This window comes from Actinia tenebrosa, unplaced genomic scaffold (assembly GCF_029948245.1).
Source record: "Actinia tenebrosa isolate PJP-AT-01 unplaced genomic scaffold, QUT_ActTen_1.0 PGA_scaffold17__23_contigs__length_9995812, whole genome shotgun sequence".
NCBI lineage: Eukaryota > Metazoa > Cnidaria > Anthozoa > Actiniaria > Actiniidae > Actinia > Actinia tenebrosa.
Window position 1 is genome coordinate 1,993,132 of NW_028292577.1, and position 15,646 is coordinate 2,008,777.

The window sequence follows — 15,646 nt, forward strand, 5'->3', positions numbered from 1 at the left end:
CTCGGTTTGGTTACTTTTAGTAACCGGATGCGGTTTAAATTTCACCTTACCCTACTCCCCTGCGCCATCAACTTCCGCGCTTTATAGATTGAGATTTAGTAAATCTGCTCTGAAAGTCAGGAAATTCAGCGAGAAGTTTGATAGTGTGAGGGAAGCGGCCATTTTGAAACCAAGCTCTTAATTAATATTTGTATAAAAAGTCCTAATTTGCATTATTAGAGTTTTCCAGATCATGCTTTTAGTTTCAACTCCATTATAAGTTTTTGACATAGCTAAAATCAGCTTAATTGTTAATCTTTAACGAGAGTCACCACCCGATATTGGCGTCACACCACGGTATACGTTTGCGCATGCGTTAATGCGTCAAGGCTGTAATAATGAAGGTTTATCCTATTTTGGAAAGACCTGAGCTTTCAGGGATGCTAAATAACGGATGGATTGTCCAAAGGCCCGCAATTCAATTCATGAACAATTGCTGCATAATGAAAAATTTCTAATGGAACGTAATTTAGAACGAGTTTTTTGGAAAAGGTAGTTTAAGCACAGACTTTTTAAGTTTTTGGGACCTCCACAATTTTGGCTTGCATCTTTCAAAAGCGAAGCATAAACTCAGACACCGCTGTAAGTCTGATATGGACGGCAGCCAGAAAATTGTAAACGTTCCGCGGCGTCTGGAGTCATTTGGGCTGCAAAACACGAAATACGCTGTAAACCAAATATATGTTCTGCATTTATACTTCAAGAAGAGTGCAAAACTCTGTGCTTTTAATTTCCAGGAAGAAAAGTTAAATCTCCCATAGAACTGTTTAGAACATAGATTGCAGTTTTATACATCTTGTATATTTTTATATGAAAATTAAATGTTAAGACTATCAACATTTTTTAGAAATACGAATTGGGATGCATGTGGTTTATCCATTACAGAACAATCTCACTTTCAAGTGGATCCTAATTTAGTTAATGGCAGGGCTTGCTTGTTATATTGTCAATGTTAAAAGATTTAATTATTCAACCGCTAATCCTTTAAGAGATACAAATTACTTATTTGATTTTCACATTGAAGAAGTGATTGTCGCAGCGGGGGTTACAGGTGCTTTACTTCCACTCTAAACTCGGGCTTAAATTTTCCCAAATTCAGATATTAGCTGTAGCTTTCGCTTGAAAGATTGCATTGTTTTAAAAAATAACGATTTATCTAGTTCCATTGATAAATAATTGCAATCAAAATTGGATTAGAGTTTTAATATGGATCACTCAATTACAAACCCCAACTGGGACGTCCTACGATTTCAAATCCATCAAATATTTATATTCTTTCTGTAAATATTGAAAACAAATTCTCATGACTCTGCAGTAAGCAGCTTGTTTTCTTTAAACTATTCTGTATTCCGTGGTTCTAGCACTATTACATACGGTATAGGAGTCTTGCTCAGTTAACGAGGTTTTCAGTGTCAGATACGGTTGTCATTCGTTATTCTTCATCTACATATTCAAGAATTGGAGGTAAGCTATTTGAAGTATTCTTTTTAATAAGCTGTAATAAAAATAAGAAGCAAGGTTTATTTTCTCAGCTTATTCTTCTTAACTTTGTAGAGATTCTGTTATGATGTTTTAATATTTTAAAAGCATAATGAGTTGAAGAAATTTTTTATTCTTTTACTCAACAAAGTCGATATTTTTTCTGAGACAAGTGAATATGTGAATATTTCTGGTAACAATTTCGACAAAGCAAGATTACTTTCTTGTAAGCTACCACTTCGTTTGCGAAAAGTCAGTGAACTGACCTAAAAAAGGAATGACTTTCACATTTACATTTTTTTCTTTGAATTTAAAGCTAGTTTTCCATCTTCGACAAGTAAATAAATAAATATATGAAAATAATAGAAAACGCATGAAGTACTAAATTAACCTAAACATCTTTATCACAAGATTCTACAGCAACTCATCACTCTTATCTATACTGATTCGTTTTTTTTTTTTTGGTTTTTTTTTTATTTTTGAATTTACGAAGGACTTGGTTTACAATAAGGTCTTAAAAGTGGGGTTTGTGAGAGGACTGCAGTTAGCACCGGCTGATTTAATAGTTTTTTTTATATATTTGTGGATTGTTGTGGGTAGTTGACAAACCCTCAGTTTTCAACGTTGAGCATGTCGTATGTCGTAGAAAAGGGAAACAATTAATTTTTTTTTGTATATTTTCCTATATAAGATATTTCTATAATGTTCTAGAATGGAAACAAAATATACACATTAAGAAAAAAAATTTAGTTAAACTCCGGACGGAATTAGACGATAACTTTTTGTTTTTATTCTGAAAATTATATTTTTGAAGTTTTAGCTTTCGAAATATGCAGAATTGTTTCAAAAAAAAAGAGGAAAAATTTCAATAATATTTGTTTTTGTTGGGTCGTTCAACTGGAGATGGAAAATATATTAGGATACATAAATAATAAATAATACTATGGTAGCCAACCTATGTATTTAAACTATGTAATATTTGTATACTTTGTTTTGAGTCACTCAATGTTCACGTCTAATAGACGAAGCTAAAGTAATATAGACGACGTCAGTCAACAGCGACATTAAAAATAAAAAGTTTAAAAAAATTTATGAAAACTAAGAAATGCATTAAATCTCGCCATCTCACCCAGACTGTTTTTTCTATTCCGTAAAAAAAGTGTCAATCACAAGTTTATGTATGAAAACGTTTCTTTTCATGTAGTTGTGGATTGTCACAGCAAGTCAGAACACAGATAATTACCACCCCTTTTTAATCCACTACATTTTCTCCAAGGTGGAAGGCTATCACTAGTTCTGAATCCAACCATAGCAGGATGAAGTGTAATTGAGTTCACACTACTACTAACTAATTGGTAAGTTAATTCAATTAAGCGCGAAAATTCTGTTCCTTGAATTGGGTTTCGAATCCGCTATGTATACTAAAAAAATTGCTTTCCTAATTTATTTAAATAAACTCTCATTTTATGAAAAATCCGTTGCAAATAAAGAAGTTTCAAAAAGAGAAGGTAACGTATTGGCATCGGAAACTCAAAAAGAAGCCAATCAACAAGCGGGTAAAAAACACGAGCCATTCATTAAAAACTCAACTGATCTTCATTTAGAGATTATTTCTTAAACTGAATTAAGGTTAGAATTCGAAGGTGCTGTATCATTGTAATCAGACTTCACTAAGTCCACAAAATGCCCGAATCATTTTAACACGCAAAGTTCCCAATTAACACTCGTCATTATTAGACTCTGAACCGAACGACCAAAGCTGACATCATAATCACTCACCGACTGAATTTATCGCCTTTGCTTTTACGTTTAATTACTTTACCCACTAATCAACATTCTGGGATTTTCTCTCCCCTTTTTTAAGTCATTACCAGAAAGAACTGATTAGAACAACTTGTTTTTCCCCCCAAGTTAGAACCTCGACATTTTGCAATTAACACAAGGAATGTTGACTTTGCTGCCAAAAGGCGGTTTCACAATTTAACTTGATTCTCATTCAAGAAGCGGTGATAAATAAAGAGCCAAAGACCAGATAAAATCATTATCTCTAATGCCAATTACCAATGTTGGTGTACCGAGGTTTTTAATTCAGCCATTAGTACTGGCAACTGTTTCGCTGTTTTTGGGAAAGGTTTTGGTCATCAACTCCAAAGATTGGACGAAGGCTTGAAAATTAGGACCAAAAATTGCATGGTAAATATTTTACTTTTGTCCTTGCGAATGTCCTTGTAAATGACTTAGAAGCTTTTTAGAGAATCCTACAGTTTAGTGGCTGATCTATAGCCGAGTTAATGGTCTCCATGCTCTCAACAGCATGAAAACATAACTCCCCCAAACTCCTTCAGCCATGATTTTCTAGGCTTGTGCCATGTTTCTTTGAATATTCATATATGTTTAATTCTTGTTTCATTTTCATAGTCATTGAACGAAACACATCCACACAGTCATGCATTCAGTTTTGTATAAATTTAGTTATCATTTAACCATTCACTACAACAGCAATTTTTTTGGTATTTAGTAATTCATGTGAGTGGTTTTATCGAAGACCAAGACTGTTAGCTTCTGTTAGTCTCTAATGAGCATCAAGTGCATTGTTAAATGAAACTTTCGAACTAAGATGTAAAATTACAAGACCTTCAGTTTTTGACCCAAGTAAAGAAATATTATTAAGGTTTAAAAAAAAAAAATTTATTTTGTGTGTGTGTGTGTGTGTCTGCTTGGTAAATTTTCAAAATGTGAATTTTGATTATCCAACCAAGCTCCTCCAGTATGGATGATTATGTTAAGGTAGTCTTTGCATTGCATTCGAACAGATAAAAGAACATAAATAAAATAAACCCTTCAGAGTAAAAATTATATAACACACTTTATTTACCTCTCATAAAGTCGAGTCCAATACCTTCAACTGTAGCAAGAAACAGAAACACGAACAGGTGACAGAATGCAAAATATATATCTGAAAAAGATTTCTCCAAGCTTGAATAGGTATAATCTAATTTTGCTTTCCATTGTAAACAGTGTAGTTTCATTGTAACTCTTTGAATATGGGAAATAACATTTAAAAAAATATAATAATAAAAACTAATAAAACTATTTTAATATAAACTAGAAAATTGGTATAGGAAATCGCACGATCTCGAGTACGATTCAGAATTTATAGATACAATTATGAGTTCTAAAAGTTTTCAAAATTTGAGAAGACTCTCCAATTTGAGAACTGTCAAAACATCACGAGTATTTATAAATTCAGAATTGTAGGAGAAGAGTGTGCGATTTTTTTGTTTATAATATATTCAAAAAAATTGAACAACTTAATTGGGACTCTACAGAGTACAATTTGGGATTTAGAATTGAGTAATTTTGTGAGAGTGTATTATAACATATATGACATACATAAACATATATAATCAAACTGAATACATGCAATATTTTAGATAAATTTTGTCACATGGACAGTTATGATCGATTTTCAGTTCAAATATCATGCAAGTTATAAAGGATTCGAAAAAAGCACTTTCCATAAAATAAGGTCGTAAGGTCGTTAGTATGGTTTTGTAAACGGAAAGTGCTTAATATCTTTAGTAGCAAGCGAGAGAGAGAGAGAGAGAGAGAGAGAGAGAGAAATCAGTTCACTTTTCGATTTTTATGACCCGATTTATTCAACACACAGATACGCTGCCTATTGTGACGTAGAGCTTAATTATTTATAGCTGATAGTATGATTATTTTTAAAAATTTTATTTTCAAAAGGTTTGTTTTGACAAATGAATCAATAAGAGCTTTTCAACCTTTATTTAGTTATATATTTGCAGAAGCTGCGACACCCCTGTCGAGGAACGATACGCAGTATGTTCTGCAACATCTTTTCTTTATCATTTGTATATTTTCTCGAACACCAAACAATAAACACTGTTCAATATGACATCAAAGATATTGAATATTATTGAGAATGTATGCTTTCATTCACGTAATTATAATATCGTAAAAATAATTTCTGATTTGTTTTGATGTTTGAATTTTAGCAAAAGATTTCAAAAGAAAAACGCTATGATGACGAAGGTTCTAAGGTTTTTCGTCTACTGCTCGTTTTTCGCAATAGTACGAGGTAAGTAAGAAATACATCTATTTGTCGGTTCGAGATCTGAAATCTGAGACCGAGTGGCAAACTCCAAAATATAATCAGTATACTCCTTTTAGATTGGAATGTTAAGCCTATATATTAACTTACGAATGTGCTTTTTCTTATTTCAGCCAGATATCATAAAAGCACAAAAATTCTGTTTAGTCTCAGATCGGCCATCTCAGATCTCCGGCCGACAACGTTATTTTTAAATAGATAAATAGATAAATACATTATAGCATGTTTATTGGTGGATGAACACGCGATGTATAACATAGTTCTCGTCTGTAATGAATCATTGCTCGTTATTCATGGTAGTATACGAAGTAAGTGAGGAATACGTATACACACTATGCAGTCATTTCATAAAAGTCAGTGATGGAAAAATCAAGGCTCAGTCATTATTTTCGAATAAATTCAAATTCCACGGGCCATAATTAATGAAATGACTTGGATCCGTTGTAATCTTGAAGAAAACGTATGTGACGATTATGTCTGTTGTGGGTTATGATCAGTATCTATGAGTGCATGGAATCCGTAGTATCCATCATCCAATCCAACCAGATCCATCACTTATATATGTTGATAGATTGTACTTAGCTAGGTTCAGTCCAAAATTATTGGAATTAATTTACACCGATTTCTACACCTCCTTGGAACTCGGCTTGCAATTTCAAACAAGCAACCAACAATATACACTTATTTCAAGTCAAGGAAAATCGCAAAATGACTTAGGCGCGCCAATTACACGGAACAATTTTCTCTGCAACCTATTGTCTTGCAACGACGTTGCCGACACAAGTTGAAAGAGTGTGTACACGCTGCAACAAAGACGCAATCGTTGCCAAAAGTAGAAATGAATGCATGTCTCGCAACATTTTTCGCGTAGACTCGTGTTCAAGTGTTAGACAATAGATTAAACATGTATACATGACTGCTGCATAAGTAAAGCCCCATAAAAATCTTATTCTCCCACAAAATCTTTTCCAGTGTGTGCCAGTTTTGTGTTCTTTGTACAGGTTTAGCCACGTTTATGAGTAAGCAATTCACAGATAAGTTTGTGGTGGGAATTGCACATTCTGTTGACTTTTAAAATTAGCAAATGACTTCCTCTTCTTAAAATAGGCCCTGTGCAGATCAGTCTAGCTTTAGGTTATAAAGCGCAGCGGTGTTATAGAACACTGTACTATTTACCAAACGAAAAAAGGGAATATACTGAAAACATGATTTTCAAACAGACAAAAATAAGGCACTGTTTTTACGTTCTTTTAAAAGGAGCTGCTCAATCTAATGAACAAAAGTTACTGAATGATCTTATGAATGGATACAATAAAGATGCATATCCAGTACCTGATGCCAACAAGAATTTTAGTCGAGTACGGTTTGGACTAGAGCTTGTACAGCTTGTTAATGTGGTAAGCGAGAAGACTAACAACTGACTAGTATACTTGACATGGGAATGGAATAAACCTACTTACCTTGGGCATAATGTTTTCCCACTGATTTCAGAGCACATGTCATCCCATAGGATAATATTAGACAATTATTGGACGATTGAGTAAAATATATTCATTTGCCCAATCGGCAAACGATTGCTTGCTCGCCATTAGCAAAAAGCGTTATTTTATGATAACCACGAGTTCAATAACTGTATTTTGTCATTCAAATTATTTTTTCCCTTTTTTATTTTTTTTTATTAATTGCGTTTTTGCTGTTTTTGCTTTCCATCAAACATGGACACCATATCACAGACAACCTAGCCATATTGACAAATGCGTCGTCACTGCGCATGAGCAGAGTATTATTTGCAGAAAAACGGCTTTGCATCATAACGCGCATGAGCAGAAATACTATTTGTAGGTAGTAACTTGCAGGTGTCTTGGCCTTTCAAAACCACGGAAAAAACCATTTGAATGATAACATTTACTTGTTTAATGGTTACACATGAATATGGATACAACTAAAAGAAGAATCTTATTCTCGAGTGACAAGAGGTCATGAGAAATTTTATGTCTAAGATAAAAAGTATATGATCCTGAGCTCTATGTACTGTGCAGCCTTTGGAGGTCTAATTGTTATTTCTATTAACAGGATGACAAAAACCAAATTATTACGACGAACGTCTGGGTCAGACAGGTGAGATTAGATTAATTAATCATGTGACTTCAAATTGTATCGATACTATGAAAGAACCTCATTAAGCTGATCAAAGTCCGGGCCGGCAAGGCTAACTCACAGATTGAATGGGAATTTAGCGTGCTAGGTTTGACGGAGGGATGGAAATCGGAGAAAAATCCTCGTATGAAAATAGAGACGTAACTCAGTAACTCATATTTAGAGTGACCACAGTAAATCCATGAAACACTAATTACTAAATAGTACAAAATAGTGCTAGTTAAACAATAGAAAACAATGGAATTTGCATAAAATTGTGCTATTTAGTATTACTAAAGTTTCACGGATTTACTGTGGTCACTCCAGTCCAGGAATCGAGAAAGACGTGAAAGGTTACGCTATCATTAATTCCAAACTAGTACTGTTTGGCAGGAAACGGAAATGATAGCCATAACTAATAGACTAAACATATACTTCTTTTCCGCAGCACTGGAGTAATCTTCTGTTAAGCTGGGATCCCGCCAAATATGGGGGAGTTAAGAAAATACGAATCGATCCGTCGAAAGTCTGGATTCCTGATATTGTGCTCTATAACAGGTATTATAAATGAGTTCGTGAGTCCATAATCAATTATAAACGTTATGCTAGGTCATGTAAAATGTTTTGCGAAGCGTTTCTATTCATGGGTTCACTGGTCAAGTATAGAGCATTTAATTGAAGCTGAAGGCTATATAGCGATGTACTGGAATGTAAACTTTACGGTGAGGGGCGGGGATGGCCAAACTGAAAATTAGGTTACAACAATCGAACTGCAATTTGCTTTTACTTTTTATATTTTTATTTATTTATTACATTTTTTATTTATGTTATTTATATATATATATATACAGTTTATACATCTCAAAGCAGCAATGTTGTTGGGAATTAGAACAATAAAGATATTTTATTTTCTCAAGGAGAAATTTTTTTAATGTTTCAACCAACAAAATTGCTGCCGTAATGACACTCGATTGTCCTTGACAAAACGAATGGAAAGCTGGGTGCTAATCTGGCTCGTAGCGTACAGGGAAAAGCAAATCACCCCCGCTTCTCTTGATTTCTTTTAACGGGAGCACCATACTTAAGAAAAGTTGGTAACCCATCGCGTCCTATTGGGTCCTATAGGCAAATCAAATTATTCTTTCTTTCAATAGTTTTACTTTCAACCCGGGACTTTCAACCTAAAAGAAAAGCTTTTTTTACATACCATTCGCTTAATGGAATCAGTTCTTATACAAAGGGAATACTTACTAAAAGAATATTAAAACCGTCAGAAACAAAACGAAAAATGAGAGTGTCTTAGAAGCCCAAGTTTTTTCCTCTGGGCCACGCGTATTTCAGGAAATTAGCTAAACAATAGCCATGAAAACAATGCACCAGATAGACTAGGTTATTTTCTACTTCAAATCAACGTGCCAGTGCGTGGCAGTGCAAGGGATTAGCTGTAGACATGGTCTGGGGGGCCGGCTAGTCTCTCCCCTGATGCTTCGGCTAGAACACAATCCTGCGTAATCCGTACACCCAAGGGCAGAGGGACTTAATCGCCGTCATGTCCGAAGTCCATACGACGACCCAGCGGATGTCTCGGGGTATGGTCTGAAGGCACTATTTTTTATGAGGATTCTTATTTTTTTCTTTAGAAAGGATGTCAATTTTTTTTGCTAACATTCAGCATTGTTTAAAACAGTTAAGCAATCTTCATCTGGAAAATGCTTTAAAACTGTCTGGGATTAGTTGACTGACAAGCAATTTTACTGGACCAGATTCTCAGTCATATTCTGTATAATTCCGTCGTCGTTACATGTTATACCGGAAAACCATACTTAAGTAAAAACGGTAATCCATCGAGTTGATTTTTTATGGCTTGAATAGGTTACTTCCGTCCTTCCATCCGTAAGTACGTCCTTGTACACACCACAGAACTCCCGTTCCCGGTCGATTTCGAAGCAAAACTACTTGCAAATGCACAAAAAGTATTTTTCACATCCGGTTGAAGAGACCTAATCGAAAAGTTATATGTTTTTGGTCATCGCAAAACAAAAACAAACATGTGAATATGTTTCTTTGGGCCAAAAGTTTATATACAAAAAGAATGACTAGAAGTTTTTTGAGTAAGATATTTCGGACGATATCCATCGTCCATCATCAGGCTTTAAAGTATTTCACTGTAATACACTAATAGTGAGTCATTACTGATGATGGACGATGGATATCGTCCGAAATATCTTACTCAAAAAACTTCTAGTCATTCTTTTCGTATAAAAACAAAAATAAAAAAACTAAAAATATCAAATACATAAAAAGAAACTGAATTGACCAATATGGTTTAAAAATTGATTCGGAGCTTCAATTTAAGGTCCTTTTACTGGATGTGAACTTCATGAGACCGCGCGAGAGAACGACTCATTTTCACTTCTATTGAAATCGGACCTTTTTCATAATCAAAACTGTCATAGCAATTACAACACAAATTGATCAAAAATGTAATGGACGAATGTGGTGAAAGAGTTTAATTGGAGCCTGTAAAGGTCCTCTACTGGATTTGACCTTGATGAGATCATGAGGGAGCGACTTTTTCACATCTATTTAAAGAATCTTTTTCATAATCGTGATGTATAAAACTCTTTACATGGATACCCAAACATCGTTATGTAAAAGAAGTAGAAGTAGGCTTAAATTTTGCACAGTAATTTTTACCAGTTCAAGTCTGTTTAGTGTTGTTTCGCCCTGAAAAAAATTGGAAATTACCAAAACTTGGATTTGAATGAGAGGCTTTCTAGGTAAATTTCACCAAACCTGATATTGTATTACATTATGCTATCTTTCGGCGTTTTTCGAGTGAAAATTAACCATCAATTCAAAGCTTGAAAATGTCTCCCGAAGAATTTAAAATTCATGAACAAATCTAGTCCTCTGGCGTGGTTGGTCAGTGGTGGGTTGTTTACGCTACTTGTCAAAATTTCTACAAAGTGGGAGAGTAGTAAGGTGGAAAACAAAGGATCGCGAAAAAAAGGATGTAGTGCATTTTTACTGGATTGTTTTACTGGTCTTCATTACCGGGACATTATCTTTATCTGGAATAATAAAAATAGTTAAATAATTTTTCCCCGATCGATCTTATATATTTTTGCTTTTAAGTTTTATTTTAATTGTGTCTAAAACAATGGGAGCTCCGCTGTTAGTCAAGGTCTAAATTTATTTTATTTTTTAATTTTTTGACAGTGCAGACAGTGAGTTCAGCGGTGGACTCGAGAAATACAAAACACGCGTGATACTGCAGTATGATGGTGTGAACGCCTGGTACAGTCCAGCCTCGTTCCGAAGCACCTGCCAAATAGACGTGACGTTTTTCCCCTTTGACCAACAAACCTGCTTCATGAAGTTCGGATCTTGGACGTTTGAGACGGTTGACTTGGATATCTTTGTTGATAACGCTCCTTTGCATTCAAAACAATATGTGAAGAGTGCTGAATGGGATCTCATAGCAGCAAGTAAAACAAGGAATGTCGAATCTTACGCTTGTTGTCCACACCCATTTTCGGATGTTACTGTGGAATTCAAATTTAAACGCAAGCCACTGTTCTACATGTTCAATTTGATAGTACCATGTATGATCATCACGGGTATGGTTCTCCTGGGTTTTTTCCTGCCTCCGGAGTCAGGAGAGAGAATCACACTAAGTATTACAGTTCTTCTTGCCATGGCTGTATTTCTGCAACTTGCTGCTCAAAACTTACCGAGGAATTCGGAGAACGTTCCTGTCTTGGGTATCTTCTACATCACCGTGATGGTTGAAGTAGCTCTATCTCTCATTGCTACATGTTACGTTCTACAAATACACCATATGAATTCTGGGATAGCTTTGGTACCAGTTCCTCAGTGGGTGCAATATTACATCCTAGGCTGGCTGGGTAGAATCTTGGGAGTTAAGAAGCCAATATCTGAAGACAACTACGATGTTTCGTCCAAGAAACAGTTCAAGAGACTTTCGGTGCTGAGGAAGGACATAGAGCGTCGGAACGGTGATGGCTCGAGACGTCTAATCAGTAATGGCCTCGATGCTTGTGAGCAAGAGACAGAGTTTACAGAACAAAGAGATACATCATATGCATGTAGGTGCGAGAATAGGGGGATAAATTCAACTATTGCGAGTATAAATGCCAACACGACGCAGGGAATTATGGTTTTAGCAGAGGACGTGAGACATCGAAGACTGGTCGAAAAGAATAGAAACGAATGGAGATACCTGGCTATGGTACTTGACAGACTCTTCTTTTGGTTATTTGTCATCATGATCATCTTGTCCACTTCTGTTGTTTTGGGGACTCCAGGACGTCCTTATTAATGGTTTTGATTTTGGAAAATGAAATATATACGAAGTAGTTCGAATTCTACCGGTAGTACCGATAGTGCCACGATAAAAAACAAACAAGCAATTGAACAAAAAATGACTCTGGAAAAAAAAAGAAGAAGTGAAAAGGATTCGTAATATAATGTCAGCACACCGCGCATACCAAGGCCTCCAACGTGGGAGACTATCTAGCATATATAAGATCCGGCTGCAGAGATATCGATATTTGTTTTTGTATTTCCTCAGTCCCATTATATTGCGACGCTATGTAACTCTATACAGGGTCTGGAACTGGGGGGTCCGGATCCCAAATCACGCGCTATTTTTTCCTGAAATCACGCGTTCCGCGACATTTTGCCATTGACGACCACATTCAACGTGGGCATATTCAGTCGTTTGAATTTTTTATTTGTTTACTAATGATTTCACGTTTTAAATTTCCTCGCTAGTTCATGATCGGCTTGTTTTACTACTTTGCATGCTACCAAAATATATCGTAGGCTTTTGGCCAAAAAAATTAGGAAACGATAAAGAAAACTAGATAGAACCTGACAGAATTTGCCAGCTCTCTAGCTGTTATTTAGACTATTTTTTTTTCCTGTTTGGGTCCAAAATCTCAAAACTAAATAGACAACATTCATGCCTCGCAGGTCGGGGTCGGCTGGTTCCAATCCCGTTTTTGGAAAGGGTCAAACGAACCTGTTGTGACACTGACATCCAGTCTGCTGTTCAAGTGAGTCTTACTGAAATGGATAGACATTATTTATCTCTTCTGCACTACAGAGCGACTATGTTGCTTTGGTGTTTTATGCAGCTTACTAAGAGAAAAAAATTCGAGAGTATATTTTTAATATGTGGAAAAGTCGGAAAAGCACTCATCCTTGTGTTTAAAAGCAGTCTGATGACTACAGAGTTCCTTGTCCATGGTGCATGGGATTGTGAGGCTGGATTTTAGGATGACGTAGGATGGCGCGCGGGTTTCTCATTGTGAGCGTTACGTGGCAAAAGAACAAGAGGCCTATTTTAGGCCAGTGAGTTGAACAAGATTCGTTTGGGTATTAAATGGGTAAAGGCCATTAGGGATAAAAGTAAATAAATTAAACATATCATCCGAAAACAATGTGAATTAGTATTTTTAAACAAGTGAATATAATATATCCTGCGTGCTCATTGCTCACAACTTACGTCTTATGTTGTTATATTTACCTAGAGGTGAATATAACGAGCGCACGCGCACGATCGTTTGTTGATGTGCCGTGACGTCATCAACGTTGCTCTATCGGTCTGTAGATGTTTTGTTGTATATGATTCTTGGGAAAATTTTCGATGACGTAGGTAAAAGCCAAGGATTGGTGGAGTAATTGGTAATATGAATGCAGGCGCATTTGAGATCACAATAAGATATGTCAATATGGGTGTGACTCAGCTAAAGAAACTCCCAAGATGTTTAAAATCGGAAAAAGTCCCATCTTCGTAGAGTAAAAAAAATTTAAGTCATTTACATACATATAAAAAAATCTTGCATGACGCCCACGTTCGTGATGAATGGCGGCAAAGGCACTTTAAATCAGTCTCTGCCTTGGAGTTCTGATGGTTGCAGTCGGTCTATAGTTGTCTGGAAATGCACTAGTACGGATATGTAATGATCAGTATGTACATTCCATGGGATTAGTCTAAGCCTTTCAACAAGCAGTGCTAAATAATGCCAGTGCTTTATTGACACTCTCAACTACTTAACTAAATGCCGAGAAATAGAAATCAGGATTTCATAACGTCAGGTTCGATGTGGATTAGTAATACTATCATCGATAGCCGCTACGACTGCCCAGATTAGGAAGGCTCATTAAAAAACCCTGCAAAAGGACAGGTTTGTTTTCTTGATTTTGACAGGTTTTTGTTTTACTGTTTACTGTTTGGTTGAGCTGTTTAGACACAAGAACAAGACACCGCATGTCGCCGCGTATAACTGAAAAATGTATATATTCATTAACGTCATCATAAATAATAAATTCCCCGACGTCAATTGTTATAAATTATCATTCATTGATCTTTACTGACTGCAACATTCTTTCGTCAATCCGGCCTGAGTCATAAATTTTGATCTTCCCATATATAGTCATCATGTTATAGGACCTGCGCAGAGAAAAGTGATGCGTTGACGTCATATTCATTATTTACTGACGTCATTGACCTCTGCGTAAATTCAATTGTCAGGCTTTTTTCTGTTGTTGTCTGATAGGGTCTTGGTACGTGAGGTTCGTAAAGTATTCTTGCTTTCCTGAAGTACAAATCAGTCATGATATATGTCAATTTACTGCTATTAATCTGTTAATCTTCTCTAGGCCTACTTCACAAGTATTATAACAAGTGGGCCAACAAAGTCCTATTTGAAACAAGGCTTTCTTGAGCCGGTAGTACTTTAGGTTTGGAGGTTGGCTACTAATGTGTTATCGCATTTGGAAAGAACATTTGTGGGCTGAGAGTCAATACCTTTCTCATCAAAGCTATCTTATCGTCGCGTTTTTGGATTAAACTGCGTACGCGTAGCTGCCCACAAGAGATGAGATGCTCTTGAGCCCCTAAGCCGGCATGCTATAGTGCAGATTTAGGATTTTATCCCGAAAAATACACCATACACCGAGAAACCACATTGGCACCACTGCCTTTTACAAAATATCATTCATCGGGGTTGTTTGAAATTTTTTCCCTCTTTAACCCGCCATTATTGTAAAATAGTTTATATTCGGGACAGATTTCCGGTAACCCTGTGTGGTCACGTGGCAACCCACGAGGTTCACTACTGAAAAGGATTGTAAACATGGAGTTGTTTTGTTGCATTTGTTGTTATTATTATCACATGCAGGCACGAACGTAAGTAAATCTTCATACAAATGAGTTTTAAATAATCTATCTTTTTTGTGAATTTGATTTGTAACTTTTAGCATAAAATTGATTTATTTGTAGTTTTACCGATGACAATAAATGTACGAGTCAAAGCAATGTCTGTAATGTTTTAATTGAACCTCCACAGTTTTAATCATGTAATACACTGCGAATCCTTTTATCAGTACATAGCCTGTCGGTTACATAAATATCTTACACGCAGCTGAACTTAAAAAATATACATCAAAGAAGGAAAAGCTAAGGCCTCAATAATGGTACGGCCACTGAAAACGCGTTAAGAATTAGGTCACGTTAGCGCATGGAAATAATCAATATGTCATCAATCGTTTATATCTCAGAATATCACTCACCGATCACTAGCCGGCCATTCACCGTTTTGTTCTCTACACCCGAAAAAAACTGTTTCCCACCCCGCCTAGTCCGCAGATAAACAAGTGCGTGTTTTATTCACACGAAATCTCAGTTTTTCACACAAAACATGTTTTTGTTCCGCGTGTCGTAATCTTCATATCTTGATCAAATAATTTTAGAAAAAGGCATTTTCAGAATGAGCTACCGCTACTTTAAATATCTTGTCCGTAATGTAAATCAATAATGTT

General features: G+C 35.7%; 1 protein-coding gene across 1 annotated transcript; it reads left to right on the forward strand.

Annotated features, from left to right (window-relative positions):
• The first annotated feature begins 1,370 nt into the window (after positions 1-1,370).
• On the forward strand, positions 1,371-14,176 carry LOC116299527 (neuronal acetylcholine receptor subunit alpha-10). The gene is made up of 7 exons (XM_031708196.2): positions 1,371-1,503; positions 2,795-2,873; positions 5,541-5,623; positions 6,914-7,053; positions 7,730-7,774; positions 8,241-8,350; positions 11,015-14,176. Exons 3-7 carry the CDS (start codon positions 5,566-5,568, stop codon positions 12,135-12,137), a joined length of 1,476 nt encoding a protein of 491 aa, XP_031564056.2. The 5' UTR covers positions 1,371-1,503; positions 2,795-2,873; positions 5,541-5,565; the 3' UTR covers positions 12,138-14,176.
• Positions 14,177-15,646: the final 1,470 nt, after the last annotated feature.